Source organism: Canis aureus, chromosome 33 (assembly GCF_053574225.1).
Source record: "Canis aureus isolate CA01 chromosome 33, VMU_Caureus_v.1.0, whole genome shotgun sequence".
NCBI lineage: Eukaryota > Metazoa > Chordata > Mammalia > Carnivora > Canidae > Canis > Canis aureus.
In genome coordinates this window covers 15,606,109-15,628,114 of record NC_135643.1, presented here as the reverse complement: position 1 = coordinate 15,628,114, position 22,006 = coordinate 15,606,109, and the positions used below count along the sequence as shown (strand labels likewise).

General features: G+C 38.7%; 1 protein-coding gene across 3 annotated transcripts in view; it reads right to left on the bottom strand.

Moving 5' to 3' along the window:
* Window positions 1-19,666, bottom strand: part of GRID2 (glutamate ionotropic receptor delta type subunit 2) — a 1,464,312-nt gene extending 1,444,646 nt beyond the window's left edge. For all 3 annotated transcript variants that reach the window (XM_077882884.1, XM_077882885.1, XM_077882883.1), the window contains exon 1: window positions 19,116-19,666. In XM_077882884.1, the coding sequence (XP_077739010.1) occupies window positions 19,116-19,203 (88 nt within the window). In that variant the 5' untranslated portion in view covers window positions 19,204-19,666. The remainder of the gene's footprint in view (window positions 1-19,115) is intronic.
* Window positions 19,667-22,006: the final 2,340 nt, after the last annotated feature.

The window sequence follows — 22,006 nt, the reverse complement described above, 5'->3', positions numbered from 1 at the left end:
AAACTAATTACAGGCCTGCAGGTAGGACTTTGAAAGAAGAGTGCTGCCTTGTCCTGGTTTGCCTCTCACTGGGCCTAGTTTGTCCCTTTTGCCCCAACCCAAATCTTAATACTGCCATTTCTACTCTCAAGAGTCCTGGTCTAGAAGTTAAATCATAAGATCACTCTACTTTAAATTAAAGGGTATGGTCAAAAGGCATTGGTAAATATCAGTATTGGTGAAAAATAAAATTTTAGCCATCTATTTCACATAAATTTAGAGTGAAATATTATCCCTGAAGAAATAGTTAACCTCAAATTCAGTTACGTTGGGACACCTAGGTAGCTCAGCGGTTGCGCATCTGCCTTTGGCTCAGGGCATGATCCCGAGGGTCTGAGGATCAAGTCTCGTATCAGGCTCCCTGCGAGGAGCCTGCGTCTCCCTCTATGTCTCTGCCTCTCTCTGTGTGTCTCTCATGAATAAATAAATCAAATCTTTAAAAAAATGAGTTACATTAATAATGGCTTTCAATTTTGATTTATATGCTGTAAAAAAGCCATAGCTGTAGATCTGAATTAATGTTTCAAGAACAGAGAATAAACAGGGAACCCTATCTGATCTCAGGTATGGCAACCACTTTCTAATGCACAACCCAGACCAAAAGCCATGATGGGCAGTGTTTTTAAATTGCAAGTTCAATCTCCTGAAATATGAATATTGACAATTTCTAGAACCTTCAAGTCCATATTTCAAATGTTATTAAGTTTGTCCTTATAACAAATGAGGTGGACAGGAAGCAGGAACAGGTAAACTTGAGATTTTCAAAGTTTCATTACTTATCCAGAGTTCACAGCTATGAAGTAAGCAAAGTGACCAAGGCAAGATTTTAATATATAACTGGGACATCAAATCCAGTGCTTCTGTTTAGGGAAGTATATGTTTCTCTGACCACTGAAGATGCAAAAATTATCAATCATCCCAGGCTGTGACTGATTCAAATCACTCAGGTTCTCCCTCACTCACTCTTAATGTCTAATCTCTTAATCTACTCTAAATCCAATTAGAGAGCCTAAGAACAAGATTGAGAGATGCTAGAATCCCTCCTCCCCAACTGAGCACTCAATTTTTCATTTTAGCTCTCTTTCAAGTGATCAACTTAGTAAGAATAAAAAATAGTGAGATGGCAAAGTTAAGTTCTAACAGTTTCATTCCTAAATTGTCTTTATCGGATTAAGCCTTCACACTATGTATTATAAAAACAGGCTGAAAGGCTAAACTCCAAACAAAGTCACATAAAGGCAGAAAGAACACTAGTTTATTTGGATCCACTTCCTTCCATTCCTCAGTTCAACCAGTGTTTTCACACATACATGCAAACACACTGCCGCTGCTTTCGTATTCTGACTCCAGAGCAGTGTTTGCAAATATTTCTTATCTGAGAACACAAATCCTTAACTATTAAGCAGAGTTTTCTGAGACACTAAAAGAATGAGGCTTGAAATCCCTAAAAGATCCCATTAGTATATCCTAAATGGGACCTGTATCCCATTTTGGCTTTGCTTCTGCCATCCTAAAAGCACAGTGTTCCTTTCCTTCAGCTAATTATGTTACAGATAACATGTCACTAAAGAATCCAAAATTCTATGGAAGTATTTTTACCCTTTCATGTTTTACCCTTCTATTTATTTACATAAGGGAATTCTACTTATAATATGAAATTAGAAAAGCAATCATGTATAAGAAATTAAAATTATCATAATTTTATTTTACCTCTGATAACCTAAGATTCTGTCAAAGATCATTCAATTTTAAAATTATTTTGCACACCAGTCAGAATGGACAAAATTAACAACATAGGAAACAACAGGGGTTGACAAGGATGTGAAAAAAGGGGAACCCTTTACACTATCCGTGGGAATGCAAACTGTGCAGCCACCTGGGAAACAGAATGGAGGTTCCTCAAAAAGTCAAAAATAGAACCACCCTATGACCCAGCAATTGCACTATTATGCATTTACTCAAAGAATACAAAAATACTATTTTGAAAGGATACAAATGTTTATAGCATCATTATCAACAATAGCCAAATTATGGAAAGAGCCCAAATGTCCATCAACTAATGAATGTATAAAGAAGAAGCACTGTGTACATATACACACATACAATGGAATATTACTCAGCCATATAAAGCATGAAATCTTGCCATTTGCAAAGATATGGATGGAGCTAGAGAGGATTATGCTAAGTGAAATAAGTCAGAGAAAGTCAATTACCATATGATTTCACTCATATATGGAATTTAAGAAACAAAGCAAATGAACGTAGTGGGGGGAAAAGAGAGGCAAACCAGGAAACAGACTCTGCATTATAGAGAACAAACTGATGGTTACTAGAGGAGAGGTATACAGGTGGGTGATAAACAGGTGAGGGGTACTAAGAAGGTCACTTTTTGTGATAAGTACCAACCATTGTATGTAATTGATAAATCACTAGATTCTACACATAAACAAATAAAATAATTTGAATAAAAATAGTTATCATATAAATTAACAGGACTAGTCTCTTAGTATTAACTCTAGACTTTGATTTTTAAAAGTATATTAAGGGGCACTTGGGTGGCTATGTCCATGAAGCCTCTGACTCTTGATTTCGGCTCAGGCACAATCTCACGTCCTGGGATGGAGCCCTGCATCAGGCTCCCCACTCAGCAGGGAGTCAGCCTGAGATTCTCTCTCCCTCTCCCTCTGCCCCTCCCTCCATACGTGCATGCTCTCTCTCTAAAATAATTAAATCTAAAAAACAATATATTCATATTAAGAAATGAGAATGAAAATATATACTTTAAAAGACCAATAATATTTAGAATTAATATTTCTGAAATTATAAATAAGCACACACACTAATTAAAAATCATAAGGCTCTTGGTGTTATAAAGCCACTATTTTCAGAATATAAGTAGTTCAACACTATTTTAAATGGATCACATTTTAAATAAGAAACTACAGTATTAGGCAATGGATCTGAAAAAAAAAGTTAGGAAAGAATGACCAGAAAAACAGTTTCCTTTTTTAGATCAAAATAGGGTTGATTTCTATGAAGAATGACCTTTCTTTTCTTCATCTGAGCCAGGAAGAGGAATTATTGGAAAGCTGCTATCTGGGATGTGATACTTCGCAGTCATGCTAAAATAATACTGAATTCAAACTGACCTTGGTTTCTCTGTTCTCTGTTTCCTATGTTGGTGAATAACATCTGCATCTGCTCACTCAAGATAGTACTCAGGAATGGTGTTATACTTTCTTTTACTCCCACTTCTGAAGAATGACCACACTAACAGATGCAAGCTCCTTAGCATCTCTCCTACATAAATTCTCCTCTCCATACCATTTGCCACTCACTATTTGGTACCTTCCTTCAACAACACACACCTAGAGTACTGCCAAGATCTTCTAACTGGTTTCCATCTACCATATGCCACAATAGATCTTCTAACACAAAGTTAGGCATTTCTTAGCCTAAATTATTTAAAGAATTTCCATAGATCTCACAAGGACCTTCCTAACTTCTAGTCAGTCTCCTGTCTTGCCATATCCCTCAATGTAATTTATGTTTCTTCTAAATTACTTGCCTTTTCCCTCTTTTGCCATAATATTTCATAACTCTGACTTTGGCCACCATGTATCCATGCCAGATATTGTTTTTTCATGATAATGGTGACCAAACTTCTTTTTTCCATGAGGGTCAATTTATAAAATAGGATAACTTATACTGGCCACATTTTTTTCCATTCAAAATGAGAATATTTGAATTGCAAGAATTTTTTGGGAGGGAAGAAAGTACTTATAATACACTTTACTGAAGAATAGAAAGCTGATGACAAAATTGATACATGTGATATACATATATTACATATATATTATATATATATAGAAAGCGAGAGAATAGAATATTATTTAGAAAAAAGGAAATCGGGATCCCTGGGTGGCGCAGCGGTTTGGCGCCTGCCTTTGGCCCAGGGCGCGATCCTGGAGATCCGGGATCGAATCCCACATCAGGCTCCCGGTGCATGGAGCCTGCTTCTCTCTCTGCCTCTCTCTCTCGCTCTCTCTCTGTGACTATCATAAATGAATAAAAAATTTAAAAAAAAAAAAAAAAAAAGAAAAAAGGAAATCCTGTCATTTGCAACAACTTGAATCACCTTGAGAGGAGTATGTTAAATGAAATATGTCAGACAGAAAAGGACAAATATGCAGGATATCACTTATATGTGGAATCTTAAAAAGCTAAACCCAGACAAACAGAGTAGAGTGGTGGTAATCAGGGGTAGGGGTGTAAGAAATGGGGAGATATTGGTCAAAGGATACAAACTCCCAATTATAAGGATATCAAATTCTGGGGATCTAAAGTACAGCATGGTCATTATAGCTAATAATACAGTTTTATATACTTGAAAGCTGATAAGAAAGTAGATATTAAATGTTCTCACCACAAAAAGAAATTGTAATTATGTGATGCCATGGAAGTATTAGCTAATGCTACTTGGTGTTTATCATTTTGCAATATATAAATGTATCAGATCATACCTTAAACTTATACAATGTTATGTGTCAATTATATCACAATTAGACTAGAAAAAAATAACCCCTCCTCTGCCTCTGCCTTCAAGGTTGTTTTGTGGAAGAGTTTTCCTCATTTCCTCATTTCTTCTGATTTATATGGATTAAAATATTTTACTGGAAATTCAATCAAGGGCCACATCATGAAGTTCAAGTGGCTATAAGAAGCTCTTTATCTGCTTATCACTGCAGTTTATAAATCTCAGTTTGTATTTGGGGTTAAGGATAGTTAATATTAATTAGCTTCCTTATCAGTTACCATAAACAGAATAACATCTAAGTAAGATCAAGAAAAAATTCTCTTCTTAGTAGTATTTCTAAGGACACTTTATAAAAGAATTGTTCATACTTTCTTACCCCAGGTGAGACACAAGGTGCTAATGCTAGTGTACTATCAATCACAAAGTATTATATATTTTTGAATATGTACTATAAAATATTGAAAGCATGAAATATTACAAGCTATGTCTCATTGCATTAACCTCGTTTTCTCTCTGTACATTGCTTCCCCTCTCCTCTCTCAGTTGAATACTTTAGGATACTCCCTGTACAAACTAAAAGGGAAACAAAGAAAAGGTACTCAATGATCGAGAAAGTGACTTGCTTGTGGAATCTATCACAGAGAGTGCCAGGCTTGAACACAAACTTCTCAATTATTCTCTGATTTACCATTTAATGATTATGGTATATTTTAAGTATTCTCATCCTCTCCAAAGAGAGTTAGGAACTGAGCCACACTATATAGTGAATGCGGTCTCAAGGCAAACGTCATCCTCTAACCATGGTAGAACTGAACTGAACCCGTGGATTTCTCAGTGAGCAGACACAACAGCAGACACATCAGTACTTACAAATATAACTTATGTATAATACACATATTACTTACATATACATATGAATATATATGAATATATATATGAAATCAACATTTGTGTAACACTCAGCTTTATAAGACATGTTCAATAGTGTTGAAACCATGCACCGCTCCTTGCTCACATCACATTCCCTCCTTCCCACTCTTCACCTCAATTAACCACTAACCAGACTTCTGTATTTACCATTGCAATACGCTTCACAGTTTCTTTTTAAAAGTGCCCTATTCAAATTTTTCCTTATTGTATACGATATTGCAATAGCCAGAAGCCAACTGGGAATACACAATGCAGGTGCTCAGTACACAATATGTGTTGATAGGAACGTCAATCCAACACCTTTTATACATAATCTCCTGAAGTATTTAAGAGGAAATCCACAGATTTTCTTTTTTAAAAAATCACCATATATACGATATATGGAACTAAGATAATCACAGAGGTCCTGGCAGTCAGCAGCATCTCCCCTGAAGGATAGTCTTTTCTCAAAAATATTCTTCATTCTGCCCCTAGCCTGTTTTATTCAGAGTATTCCTCTTTAGTCACCTGGAACCATTACTCCTCTTACAAGCCCAGCAGCCAAGAGCAAGTTCTATCTTCAGTATCTGGGCAATACTTTCAGAAAATAAACTATTTCTTCTCAGCAAGCCTGTGCATATGAGCATTCAGGAGCTGATTTTCCAGTTTATAGATTATCTAAAACCCTTTGCTCCTTCTTCTTTGCTTTTGGCCATTTCACTGCTCATTAGCATTGCCACTGAAGGGTAGACAGGAAAAAGAAAAAGAAAAAAATCAGAGCAGCTAGTTTTGCTATTTATTAACTATTTATCAACCACAACAGGGACTCTTGAAGAGAAAGATATAAGTATTGGTCAGTTAGTTTTTGAACTATCCTTTATTTTCAATTTTTGATGTTTGTCCTAGTCTCAATTACACTTACATAATTAAAAGTCGGTATAAAAATGTTTCCCCAACGGTACTTATTTCCAATTGTAAAAGTAACTAATTTTACTTTTCCTTTGAGGTAATTTTCCCCCTTTGTTTACTAGGGTATAAAACTGTCATTTCCATTGTTTTATACATCCAGAAGAAAGTACAGATTAGTAACATGAAATAGTAATATAGTTGTAGGTTCTAAACTAAAGAAAAAAAGAAAATGTAATTTAATTTCTCCATACCCTAGAAACCATGCTTAATAGAATGATCTGATATGTCCCATTAAATTTAAAAAGGAACTCATTATTTTTATTAATTACAGAATAACTGGATCTTAAAGCTACCTACTCCTTTACTTGACCTTAAAGCATAGCTCAGGTCTACAGAAGACAGAAAGAAAAGAATAAGAGGGAAAAAGGGAACATGATAGAGACTTTCCCTTACTACTTGCTAGGGCATGACCGTACTGACTGTGTAGTCTATAGGTATACCACGGTGAATGAGCAAACATTAGGAAACTGACTCAAAGTTCTGTTATAAATTAAGACCTTCTATAAGTGGTAATCTCTCTATAAAAATACTATATTTTACCTGAAATATATATTTGTTTTATGGCACTTTAAGGGGACCATAAAGATGGCATTTTGAATTATCACAATCTCCCATGCCCCAGCAGAATATAGTCAGACAATTATGAGTCCTGAATTACTCTACTTCAGCTTTCTGATAACACAATATGATCTCAGAAGGCAGATATATTTAAAAATGTTTTTAAAGGATGGGAAATGGGCAGCCCAGGTGGCTCAGCGGCGGTTTAGTGCCGCCTTCAGCCCCGGGAGTGATCCTGGGGACCCGGGACGGAGTCCCAAGTCCGGCTCCCTGCGTGGGGCCTGCTTCTCTGCCTGTGTCTCTGCCTCTGTGTGTGTGTGTGATGAATAAATAAATAAGATCCTTTACAAATAAATAAATAAATAAAAATAATGGATGAGAAACATGTCTTAAGTGAATAGCTCCGTAATCACCTGAGTACATACTTAATAAGTATTTGCTGAATCAAAAGAAAAAAAAAAAAAGTCACATGTTACGGTTTTCATATAAACCTAAAAGTAGGGACTCCTGGGTGGCTCAGTGGTTAACTGTCTACCTTCAGCTCAGGGTGTGATCCCAGGGTCCCGGAATCAAGTTCTGCATCGGGCTCCACACAGGGAACCTGTTTCGCCCTTGCCTATGTCTCTGCCTCTCTCTCGGTGTCTCTCATGAATAAATAAAATCTTAAAAAAAAAAAAAAAAAAAAAAAAAAAAAACCTGGGGCAGCCCTGGTGGCGCAGCGCTTTAGAGCCGCCTTCAGCCCAGGGCGTGATCCTGGAGACCCAGGATAGAGTCCCACGTCGGGCTCCCTGCGTGGAGCCTGCTTCTCCCTCTGCCTGTGTCTCTGCTACTCTCTCTCTCTCTCTCTCTCTCTCTGTCTCTATGAATAAATAAATAATCTTAAAAAAAAAAAACCTGAAAGTATATTTTCCGCAAATGATATATGAATATAATGATATACACAATTTCTCTACAATGACAGATAAAATTCCGCAGCTTGATAATAATGAATTATAAAAAATATCCAAAAGATACTCTGTCTACACCACCAGGAAACAGAAAAGTAATCCCTCCCAAGTCTGTGTTTGACTCACCACCACACTAGTGATGTGTTAAAAATTTTTCAATATTTTTGTTAATAAGAAATTTACAATCGTTTTCATCAAAAAAATCAAGCCTCCTTTGGGCTCTGTAAGAGTTGTTGGCGTTTGTAAAAAAAAAAAAAAAATTCACTAGTTTTCTGTTATCACCAATTATAAAAGCCACATACAAGAAATTGGACACTGAAGAGCATGATCATAATTACCACTATACTACCAACAATTTTCTCTGTCGTCAGATTGTGGAGATTATCTGAAGAAAGAATCAGTCTTCAAAAATTTTAATCCCGTTTAAGCTACATGCAACAGAACAAAAGAACTGACTCTCTTGTCCCACTTTAACTCCTAAGATACTACTTGGCCTTCGGTTTTTAAAATACTAAGCCAATCTAAAAGGTGCTCCTTGTGAGGCATGTCATTGTAATGATTTCAAGGTTAAGTACCCTAAGCACTCCATCAATTTTAGGTGGCCGTTAAACTTAAATTTGTATTTAAACCTGCTAAACATTTCCTTCAAATGACTGTATTTCACTACCCCAGGAAGTTATGAACTAGCAAGTTTAAAATAACTTTTGATGTTATATATTAATTATGTTCTTGGCTCTAGCCATACTCAGCTAGCTTTTTATTAATCAGCCGTTGCTGTGCCCAAACCATGGGACTTCTATCTCCTCACTGTTCATGTATTCCATGTTTATACATCAATTAATAGATGTAACCAATCAGAAATAATATGTGACATTCATATTGCATTCTCTCAATAAGACAAAATATTTTTATAGAGGAGATAGAACTGGAAATGAGAAAGAACACAAATATAATTCACCTACTACTGGCATTCTTATTTTTATAAAAATATTCTAATTTTAGCGGCAGATCAATGAAATGTACATAACTTATGTGTGTATTAACAGGAGACCAGTGAAAGAACTAAGGTTCATTTTCAGAAGGCTGAATTCTGAGGTTAGAATATTTAGAACATTTTCTTTCCTCATTGTCACCTATGACTAAAGATCTGTCAGCTATAGTATGGCACAAATAGAAGTGAAAGTTCCATAAAAGGAAATATTTAAAGGTGTCACTGAAAATTAATATCATATGAATCTCTTTCATCTGTTAAATTTCTATGTGGCAATGATATGAATTGCCTTATGAAAAAACTGTATTTTTTAAAAATTGTCCTAAAATGATTTAAGTAAACCAAATATATAGTAGAATTTACTTAGAGGAAACCCACTATCAACGGAAACATAACTGTAACAAGAGGATTTCATACTATTTTAATACCAGTTATCATACAGGAATATTATGTGTTCTTAAAATTAATATATTATTAACATACTAAATGTTGAATCCATTTATTAAGGTATGCCAATGCTCCTCAAGGTATAATCCACTCATAATTTCAGGTAAAAATTTTTACATAAATTTTAATGCTAATCTGGGAAATTAAATGAAGTACAAATGTAGAAAAAATAATAGAGTCTATTTCAGAGAGAGTGTCTAAACTCTAATCCACCGGCACTGGTCCAGTTTCACATGGTCCAAGATTACAAAACAAAACAAAAAGCAACAACAAGGACAAGCAAACAAACAAAAAATAGTGCTATTCAAACACTCACTATCCAAACTCAGGAATCAAATCAAATAGGTGTGAATAAAAAATGAAATTTTATTTTAAATTCTGTAACTGAAAATGTTCTCATACTTGAAACTTAAAAATTTACCATACCTATCCCAACCCCCCCACCTTTAAAAACAAAGCCCACCTTTTACCTCATAGCCCCACACCCAGCACTCCCTTGTTCTCCCTCACAGAAAAACTGAGCGGTCCTCAAGTTCTATTAAATATTCAAATCCTCAGGATGCCTGGGTGGCTCAGCTGTTGAGCGACTGCCCTTGGCTTAGGGCATGATCCTGGAGTTCCGGGATCGAGTCCCACATCGGGCTCCCTAAATGGAGCCTGCTTCTCCCCCCGCCTAAGTCTCTGCCTCTCTCCTTCTGTGTCTCTCATGAATAAATCAATAAACTCTTTAAAAAAATATATTCAAATCCTCCCCAATCAGTAGTCATTCTCAGTCCACTGACAGTACTTTATGAAACTCAGGTCTATCCTAAACATTTCCAAAACCAATAGTCATGTCTCAATTTTCATTTACAGAATTTGACAGAGTTTTTCATTTCCTCCTTGAAATGCTTTTCTCACTTAGCTTCCAGAACATCACACACTTACAGGTTTTCTTTCTCACAGGCCACTCATCTTTCTCTTTTCCTGGATCCTCTTAGTTTCCCTAACTTCAACATTTTAGAATGTCCAATGGCAGTCTTGGCATTCTCTCTATACAATTATCCCTTAAGTGAGCTACCTCTCCCATTTATTTAAAGACCATATCTAAAATGATGAATTCCAAATATACAGCTCAAATCCCTAATTCCCCCCTAAATTTCAACTTAATTAAATTCTGAAATTTGATGTTTAAAGGGACACCAAATTTAACAAACACAAATTTTTATTTCTATCTAAAACTTCCTCATTGTCCCATGTTCCAAATTTTGGTTAATAGTAACATATTTTACCCACTTTTTCAAGTAAAGTATGTTGTAAGCCTCTTTACTCCCTCTGGATTTCTTCTAGCCAAGCAACCCATCAGAAAATTCTATTCCTCCTATTTTCAAAATATATCCAGTCTGACAACTAACTACTCATCTCCTTCAGCGACCAGCTTAGTCCAATTCACTATCCTCAAACTAATTTTCATATTTGTACTCCAACCGGTCCACCCAGAGAAGATTATCTTACTAAAATAAAAACCATTTCATATTGCATTTTTTTTATCTCAATCCTCCAGTAGGCTCCCTATATGCCTGGAAGATCTAAATACTTTACCATGACCTATAATGTCCCTACAAGATCCTCCCTAGTTGCCTCTCAGACCTAATTTCCTTCCACTTCCTACTTTGCTCAGTAGTAAACTGCATATTTGCTCCATACTGACTTTCAAGATGTTCCTTAAACAAATGTTTCCTTACTGTCTTGTTTCATGGCCTTTATCTCTGCTGTGCCCTGCCTTCTGATATCAGATAATCCTGTCTTTGAGTCCAGTCTCTGCTGCAGTGATTATTTCCTCAGAGAGGACTTACCAAACTACCCTATTCAAAATGTCATACTTTCTTCAACTGCCATTCTTTCATTTTTGTTCACACAATTTACCATTAAAACATATAGATTCTAGTTTATCTTGTTTTTGCCTCCCCCATTGAGAATGTAAGTTCCTTAACTTACAGAGTAAGAGACATAGTTTACTTGTTCAATATCTTAACTCCAGAGCCTAAAAACAGTATGTCATAGAGAGTAAATTCAGAATAAACATTTACTGAATGGAAAAACATTTTCCCAATTAGCATACATACATGTTGTTAGTAATTCCTACCTTGCCACGTAGTTTCAGGATTATTAACTTCTAGAATTATAATGATTTTGACAATGAAGCAAACGTCTCATATAAGGTTACCACCTAAAACTCAGGTGTAAGCCAATAAAATAATTTATTTTTAAAATAGTACTTTGAATTATTTAGGGATAAAGGAAAAAGTGTAAGAACTGCTATTTTTTTAAGATTGTTATTTATTTATTTATTCATGAGAGACACAGAGACATAGGCAGAAGGGGAAGCAGGCTCCTGTGGGGTGCCTGATGCAGGACTCCATTCCAGGACCCTGGGGATCATGACCTGAGCCAAAGGCAGACAGTCAACCACGAGCCACACAGATGCCCCAGAATTCCTATTTTAATATAATTAATTACTTAATTTTTTTTTTGAGCGAAAGTATTTGTTAATAAGAAACTTAACTACAGAGATCTAAAATTTCTTAACACACACAGGCAGGCCTTATACTAAGCTTCTTGTGCTTGCTCTGGCCTTCCCTCTGTTCACTCAAGGAAGCTTTCAGTGGATCACCCAGCCTCAGCTTCACACTAATAACCACTTGACAACAGTAGAGTTAAAGCCAGAACACCTGGAGCAGGAATCCAAAATTACGAAGAACACTGAAGAAACACTGGCTATTTCCTTTATACTCTGTATCATTGAGTGATATTGGACATATGTTTATATTACTAGTGTGCTTTGAGTTTATAAATTCTAAAGGCTATTGTAGTCTATGCAGGTTAGAACAGAAGACTACTCATTCCTCCATCAACCTTAATAAGCATTAGCATTGTGGTATAAGAGTAGCTCTGAACGGAACACCTTAGCCCCAACACTACACAAAACAAAAACGAAATCTAAAACAAAAAACAAATCCAGTTCTCTCAATCTGACATTGGAGTTATCTAGAATATCTGATAAACATATATTATGTATAATTCCTGTTCATATCCCCAAAAATTTCAATTTGAGTGATTAAGATTGTATGCTCCATTTATTTCCTCTGGTATTTTCTTCTTTTAAATTCACTCTGAACCTAGCTATTAGATATAGATATATGAACCACACTTGATTGTATATCTTCTTCCAATTCCTCAAATATAGGAATGTGTTTTCATTTTAGTTCACATAATTTTAGAGGTTAAATGAAAATTAGTCTAAATTTTGTTTTAGCATTGATAGTAAATGAAGAGTAAAGAAAGTAACTTCCTAGGGCTTCTAGGTTCAGTTGGTTAAGAGAGCATCTCTTGATGTCAGCTCAGTTCATGATCTCAGGGTCCCAGGATTGAGCCCCCTATGGGTATCCACACTCAGTGGGGAGTATGCTGGAGGATTGCTCTCCCTCTCCTTCTGCTCTCCCTCCATTTGCACACACTTGAGCACTCTCTCTCTAAAATAAATAAATATATTTTTTAAAGGGATAACTTTCATTTTTGCTCAATTAGCCATTGATAAAATTTGTACTTTGTCCCAAACCCTTGAAATTCAAATCCAGAACATTTTTTACTATGTCCTAACATCCCCCCAACCATGTAATTCACAGTCATTTGAAATTTGTGTCCATACCCAAATGCTAAAACTCACTAATGTAAATGACTTGAATCCACATAATAATCAATCCCAGAATTACTTTAGTATTTTCCCTTATCCTTTAGATATCCATCTGATTGCTTATTTGTCCTCTAAATTCTTAATTACACTGTTTTGGGTTTTTTTTTAATTTTATTTATTTATTCTTGAGGGACACAGAGAGAGCGACAGAGACATAGGCAGAGAGAAGCAGTCTCTTTGCAGGCGGCCCAATGTGGGACTCAATCCCCAGATAAGGATCACTCCCTGAGCTGAAGGCAGATGCTCCCCACTGAGCAATTCCGGTCATCCCCATTAATACATTATTTGAACTAATTTACTATAATTAATATTGGTGCAAGACAAGGTCTAAAATAATATGATGAAGTATTCATTCATTTAACCTAGAACTACATTCTCTATGTGATTTTGCTGATATTAAAACGAATTCATCAGATTAAAGTTGAACTAAGTTTCATTCTCCATTAGTCTTGTAATGGAACATGCAAGAAGGAAGATTTTACCTCTTCAAAAAAATTAAACAGAAAATTTACTAAGTGACCACAGATACTGGTTATAAAAGTATAAATTACCACACAAGCCCAATGGGACTGGTAGTGGTGGTAGTGGTATATGTTTGGAAGACATTGTTACACTACATAAAACTTATTATTTATCAAGCCAAAATTATCTGAAAACATATATGATCACGCACAAAACTCAATGGGTAACATTGTTTTAAAATACATCTGTATTTGTGCTTATGTGTATGTTATTTCATAGCTCTGTGTGTTTCGTGTTGTTATAAACATCATTTAGTTTGGCACCCCAAAAGTTCCATGAATAAACAGAACTACCACAGTTAAGAAATTGCTTAACAAGCTCCATCCACTAATTTGCTTATAGCAGCAATAATAAGCAAATTTCTATCATTTTTGGTGTCTTAGATTTTTATGGAGAGAATAAGTATTATAGAATATATTTCTGTTGTATTTTAAATTTGTGACAAATTTACACCATTCAGTCTAGCAATCTAATCTACCTGGAGAATAGAGGATGTTGTCACATCCTAGAACTAAATTTTTATAAAAATAAAAGACAGGGATAATATTTCCTATTCTTTTTTGAAAATAAAAACCACTGTATCTTACAGCATCATAGACCTCATTGAATGACATTTTTTCTGAGAATTAAAAAATACGTATCTCATGTGGTTTTCAAGTAGGACTACAAAGGAACAGCTCAGAATGCAGTGACACCTAATGGCAAAGCTATCTTTATAGCCATAAACGTATTTTCTAATAAGCATTATATTTGCAGTAAAACTGTGTAAGTATTGCTACTCACCAATATGCTCTCTATAATCTGAAATATCATGAAAATCCAAAAGCAATACCAAATACTTTACTTTTTAAGAGTAAAATAACATAGGCAAGTGAAGGAAGGGGGGAAGAAAACTTCCAGATTAGAAAGCGTGGTTTTAAAATTACAATATCTTTTGAGATAAAATTAAAATTTTTACTGTTTAAAAAGTTGAAAGTTAGTAACTTCAATTTTTATTCGTATTTGAATTACAATTTAGGAGATATTTATTGGGTGTACACTTCACTTGGAGTAGAAAGCAAAGGTCCTTAGTGTAATGGCTTATTAGTCATGTCATAGTTGATACTGTTGATTAATAACACTGTCTAACTTAATGCACATCTGAATTATGCCTCAAATAACTGTATTAAGGATACAGAAAAGAACAGTAAAGTATACCCTTACTTTAAATTCATAAACTATTGTTCATACACTCTAGAAGTTCACACTCTACGTTATCCATAACACAGGGAGCAAACAACCACTGCAAATAATAAAGGGATAATTTCGATCATTGAGATATCTTATTCGGTGCAAGGAGTTCTTGATGACCCCTGGGGGCTATTAATGAGAAGGGCTGAAAAAGAAACATGTTGGTAGAAGACACAGTACATCTTCTGGAAATACTTTTACATTCCATATTTCTCAGTGCAGAAATCATGAAAAATGTTGCTTCAAACCTGCCATCTATTATTGTTTTTAACAAGGTGACATTTTATTCACCCACCAGTTTTGTACTTTAATTTGCACTTTCTAGTGATGAAAATATTCCGTGCATTGTTTTAGGCTTCTGAAACATATCATAGTTAATGATTATGATCTCAGAGGATAAAGTATCATGTGCTTATGAGAAAAACATAAATAAATGTTTGTTTCTATTCCCTGTTGGCATGAGGCATTGTACTATGACTGCTAACAACAAAACTCTGCGAGTGATTTTTGTCATATAGGACTAACTACAGTTTGAGCATATCCTTGTAGAGATCCATAATTGAGGATAGCTCATTTCAATCAGTTCTGTGAGCACAGGAACCAGATAAAGAAATGAGCATACATTAAACTGTTAAAACATGAGATCCTCCATATTAGATTTGAAGCAAAACACAAACTGTGCAGTTGACTGGAAATGCCACCTAATCCCTGCTTAATTAAAGCAGTGCTCTGCACTCCTGTTGTGTTTAGGGAGTAAAGAGTGTGGAACGACTGATGTATGAAGAAAATAGCAGTCAGCGTGGCTAATCTCAAAGACTTTTCGAGCTTTCTAGCTACATAAATCAGAGCGACTTTTGAATAGCCTCATAAAACACAGTATCATTGCCATTCCACTCACGATTTTTTGGTTCTTCCTACAGCATGCAGATCATTAGGAAACTTCTAAGCAATCAAGTAATGTGGGTCTGATGAAATTACTCAATCAATGCACAGGCTCAAAGTAAAAGCATAATTCAAAATTATAGATTTTATACATCAAAAGACCTTTCTTTTGGGGGGCAAAGACTATCACAATCGAGGTGATTCACTTCTAAATACTATGTTTGTGAATGTGCTTTAAACAAATGTATGTAATTACCAAGTATCTTGAAATATGATTTAACAGAAACTCAAAGTAATTATGTATGATATTAGCGCATTTTTTACTGAAATAAATACACTGCCACTTCAATCACTGGAGTTCAACTATTATGATATATTTCATCATGGTAGTGAACTCATGTGTTTAATAAAATATATTAGAGTTTAAAATATGTAATTGACTTTTAAAAACTACCTGCATGAAATAAAAAAGAGAGAGAAGGATGGAGTTTTCCTATATATAATTCTGTTCAACACCGAAAGGGTTCAATATTTAAAGAACCTATTAGAACAATGTCTTTTTTATCTTTCTAGCTTGCCAGAACTACATATTGCAGCTACTTTCTACTTGAACAACACACTACATGAGGCTAGAAAAACCTTTCATTTCTGCATATCTCCTTATAACCTTAGAGTTGAAATATTCACTTTGCCTTCAGTTTCATCACATCCATCCCTTAAATCCTGACATAATACATTTGCCATAAGCATATTTCTCCCATTAATTATTTAAATGAAGGCAATCACCTCCTAAAGATAATTCTCTTTTGCTAATCAACCTGGTAAACTGATCCAATGAATATTAACTGATGGTTTAAAACTTTAATATGGGCATTTAGTTTTTAATTTATTATACTTTGGCTGGTACAGAAGTGGAAGCAGAAGGGGCTTTTAACCTCTGACCTGCACACAAATCAGTCTTGGTCATTCTTTTTTTTCTTATTTTTTTTTTTAATTTGGGAAGTAATATTTATCAGAGTGTCATAAAAGATATGAAGCATTTGAAACATTTATCAATTTGCTAGCTTTATGGTAATATGAGGTAGCCTATAAAACAAGCTCATCCTCTTGCCTAATGTGCTAATCGCATTCAAGTCAAATTGCCTGATAAGTATTCCTTTTAATAGGATATACACAGCTCATGCATACAACTAGTTTTCCAAAGAAATATGTAATTTGTACACTGTTACCTTTTTTTTTTTTTTTGGTCTGGTTATAAATAAGTAAGCCATGTCATACTGACAGACAACAGAGCGCAAAGGAAAAAAATACAACAGTTGTGTTCTATGTAGAAACAGATGATCAGACTGCATGGTAAAACAGTAGTCATCTGGTAAAGGACAGCAAAGCGCTGTAGGTGTTTGCAAATAATATATTTATCCTGCACACCGCAGAATAAACAATAAAATAAGCATTTATCCACAAGCCTTTTCTCCTGAGCGATGAAGAGCGTAAGGCATGAAGAAACCCCTAATCATAAAATGAACGTAAAGCTACCGTGGTCATATATGTCCTCATCCTGCTCCAGTCCTTTACCACTGGACATACATGCATGTCATTTCTTTAAGAGGAGCACAGTTCCTTTCTGAATTCTATCAGAACGTTACAGAACCCCTGGATCAGACCATGAATTCCTCCCTGAAAAGTTCTAAGCCCACAGGCCCGGTTAGCCCCCAGGCAAGACGTGATCTAGCACCTAAAAGCTGTCTGGTGCCTCATTTACTTAATGCCTAAGCTCAAGGTCTTGTGAATCCTGACCTCACCCCCCCTTACGCAGAGACATGTGTGGGCTGTTGAGATAAATGACAGAGAGTGGCAGACGTGTTTACAAAGACAGCCTGAGACCCAGACGGAGTCCCCTGGAGCTGAGGGGCTGGGCGCCCCGGAGGCACACACCGGGCAGAAGCACCCCCCCCCGCTCGTACGGGCACAAGAGCCACCTGAAGCAGGTTCCCAGGTTCCCTTCCAGGACTCTGTGGCGTGTGTGTGTGTGTGCGTGCGCGTGTGTGTGCATGTGCACGTGTGTGTCCGTGTGTGTTGAGCAGGGGAGGGGCAGGGGGCCGAAAGGAGATGCTGAGACCCATCTGTCGCTTCAATGTGGAGACCACCCAGCCTTGTGGACGAGCCCCGTGCCCAGAACAGTCCCCCAGGAGCGGGGTCTCTCTTCATCCCAGCAAATGAACCTCGCTGGCCCGCGGACGCGAATTTCCGAAAAGGAAATCGTCGCATTAACGCAGGAAAGGCTGCGGGAGCCCGTCTGCACTCGGCTCTCACGGATCAGCGAGTGCGGAGAGCTGGAGCCCGAAGCCGCGAGCGCTGTGCATGATAATGACGCGCGGCCCCCGGCCGCCCGCGCCCCCGCCCCCGCCCGCGCCCCCGCCCGCGCCCCCGCCCGCGCCCCCGCCCGCGCCCGCCGCGGCCAGTCCCGGCCCGTCTGGTTGCCAATAGGTGGGGCCACGAGCATCCCCGAGCCGGCTCGGCGCCCTCCGTGCAGTGAGGCCGCGCGGCCGCAGCCCCGGCGCCCGTGCTCCCGGCCCTGCGCGGCGACTCGGCGGCGAGGCAGGGGTCTGCAGGGCGGCCCACGAGCGCGGCCCACGAGCGCGCCCCGCGCTTCCCGTGCGCCCGGGGGCCAGCGTCGCCGCCGAGCCAGGCCGGGGGGCGAGTGTGCGAAGCCGCGAGGCGCGCGGCTCCCCGTCCTCGGCCGCCCCGCCGCCAGCCCCTGCCGCCCCCTTCGCGAGTACCGCAAAGCCGGGAGGACCCGGAGGGGAACGGCGGGCTGGGGGCGCCGCCGGCTCCCCGTCTCCATCGCACGGCGCTGCGGCTGAACGCAGCCCGCTCACGTTGCGAAACCACCTGTTCGATCCGAAAGCAGCTCCCCCCACCTCTCACCCCAGTTTCTGCCTCACAGGTGACACCTCTTCTTTCCCCTAAAGATCTATAGATATATATTTATATTTTTTTTTAATAGAGCAAATGCACATCCGGGAAAGCATATGGAAGGTAGAGTCGATTAAACTCCTTTCCACTTGCCCGGCGCACACGCACAATGGGGGGGGGGGGGGGTAGACTCGAGACCCCCCCAAGCACCCAGTTCACGGCACGGTTCACCGCGAAACAACGGCCCGAGTCAAGGTTCGAGCACCCACATCCTGCCAGAAAACTGGACAAGTGCGAGGGGAGGTTAGCGAGAAGGGGCAATAAACCGAAGCCGGCGCCAATAAGCCACAAGGAGGGCGGAGGGGGGAGGCAAAGGGAAGCCCTCGCGCACCCAAACGTTCAAAGTACCCACAGGCAACACCTGCCCTCTCTTACCGATGTGAATAATTGAATCCGCATTCGCCGAGTCCCAGGTTCGAGACCACCAGATGGACAAAACCAAGAGCAAGGGGAAAACTTCCATCTCCTCGTACGCTGAATCTCTTTTAGGATGGTTTCTCTTTCAATATATATATATTTAAAAAAAAAAAATAAAACCAGCCCGAAGAGTTTGAGGTCACGATAGACTTTAGCGCAGCTTTTTCTATTTTTTCTTTCTTCTTTCTTTCTTTTTTTTTTTTTTTTCAAAATTCCTATCGCCAAGAGCAAAGCCTTTAATCGTCGCTGATGATGGCAGAGCGAGTAAGAGAGCCCAGCCTGAGGAAACCTCCTTCGCAAAGCCGTGTCACTTGGAGGGGAATTTTGGCATCGCCAGAGTTGTTTGCAGTTTGGCTTTTAAAAAAAAAAAAAAAAAAAAAAAATGCAACCAGCCTCGGCTGCTCTCGGGCAGGGGCAGAGGCTGGAGCTCAGACCATCCCCATCGCTGCGCCGGGGCCGCGGGTCTCCAGTCCCAGCTCCGCCGCAACTTCCAACAGACCACCTCCCCCCGCCACCACCACCACCACGCCGGATGTTCCCCTCCTCCCCCCCCAACCAAAAAAAAAAAAAAAGCGCCCCCCGCCCCCGCCCCAACGGCCCGCAGAGAATCACTTGTCCTCGCTGCCAAAATAAAATCTAAGTGGAAAGGAAAGATTAGGAGATTCCAGGCGGAGCAGCCAGATTCCAACAGGGAAGGGAGCAAAGCCCTCTCCGAGAGGGGTAGTAAAAGTGAACTTCAAGGTAATGCAGATAGTAATGCAGAGAAAATGCCTGTTCTGCGCGAGGCGGGGAGCGGAGCTCGGCGAGGCGGGCCCGGGGAGCCGGTTCGCTGGGGCGCGGCGGCGGGGGAGTTGCGCCGGGCGCGAGCAGCGGGGCCGGGCGGCGGAGGAGCCAGAGCCTGCGGGCCGCGGGAGGCTGGTGGAGCGCTTGGCCCGGCGGGATGCAGGAAGCGAGCGGGGAGCGAGCCTGGCAGCTCCAGCGCTAGCCCCACGTTGCTTAGAAATGGATCACCTAGGAGAAGGAGCGAGCCCGCCGGGGAGCGGTGCTGTCAGGCGGAGACGGGGGGAACCGGCAGAGGAAGAGCTCCTTTCTAATAACCACCTCCTCCCCCTATCTGCAATCCAAGGGAGCAACAAAACAGTGCTCTCGTTTCCCTTGGAATCTCCGGCTGGGACCGAGGAAAAGGCAGGACTCCAAGAGAAGAACGCGTTGAAGCTTTCTGGGTTGGTTTGGGTTGGTTTGGTTTGGTTTGGTTTTTTAGGAGGTTGAAGGCAACCTGAAAAGGCCACCCCACTTATTTAACCTTGCTAGTGCTGTTCTCCAACAGGTATTAGACTTTTTTTCTAGCCTTTGCCTGGAATTAGTCACAGTGGATAAAAACAAATTAGGGACACCTGGTCACTAAGGGAAAAAGAGACCTAGAAAGCTCTTAATGAGATTTCAATTATAAAGTTATAAAAAGGAGAGGACGTGCTAATTATTTTTTATACGGTGATTTTTTTTTCTCTCTCTCTCTCTCTCTCTCTCTCTCTCTCTCCAGAGTATTTTTAGGCAATCAGGATAACGGATGAAGAACTTGAAATTTTTAAAAATGTAGTAATTAAGTAAAATACAGGCTTCAGTGAAACATTTGATCCAAGTATTACATTGAGTAGTACATTGACAAAGGACCTATGTATATAAATTCAGAATGAGGAAGACGATTGCTTCTCCATGAAAAGAGCTGAAAAAGTATTGAATGACAGCCTCCCAGTCCCAGAATGAAAGGATTTGGGGCACGCTCATTCCTTGAAATATAGTCCTGACCATTGTGAGTGACTTCCTATCTTATAATGATCATCTGATACCCAGTCTAACCCCACTTCAGACTGGAGGTTTCTTTACACAACCAAATAACTAGTTGAGGCCAGATATTAACAGGCCTGACGTTATTTCAATGATAATTGGACTCCTTTGGAAAAGTTGCTATTTGAGATGTGTGGATGTCAAATTCTTTAAACAACCTTTCAGAGCCCTCCCTTACCTACATACTTGGTAAACCTCTTTTCTTCTTACTTGATTCTTTCTAGCCTGGTATATTGGGCTAGTATGTCTCCAAACATAGTCGTACATTCTCACTTCTGTGAAATGCCTTCTTGCATTTATCTTGGGTACTTTTTTTCCCTGTACATTCCAGAAAATGTGATACCGTCTTGTTACCTAAGTCAATAATTCTGTTGGAAGGTATCTATCCCTCCTCCCAACCACTTTTTCTTCCGCCTCTTCAAGGCTTAGTTCCAATTTTGCCCATGAAATAATGTCTAGTCCTTTAATATGGAATAAATCCATCCTTCTTCTGTGTTCTCATAGCACACGCTGCCTTTATAATAGAGTTAGATGGGACTACTTCTGAATTTGATGGTCCATGCCGGGAGAGTGAGGACCATAGTTTATTCATGTTTTGTTCACTACAGCATTTTACATAGAGCCCCTTTGTTGACTTGGATTTCATCATTTCCTTCTGAATCTGGCATAAATCAGTGCTTCCAAGAAGCCATCACTGATTAATTTGTCTCAATTTTGATCATTCTTTTATTTTTCCCATTAGTATAAATGTACTCAATTTGATTATATTAATGTTATTGATGTCATTTTACTTCTTACAGAGTTCTGTTGTGATTTCATGGATCATATTTTGTTGTTACAGATAATGAATTTTTTTTTTTAAAGAATGGTGGATGTACCTCTCCGTAGCTTGCTTCTATTATATTATGCACAAGGGTGTTTAAAAATCTGATGAGTCACTATGTGCTCTATGAAGAAAAAAATTGTGAAATAACCATTAACGTGGAAAGAACACTATAAAATGT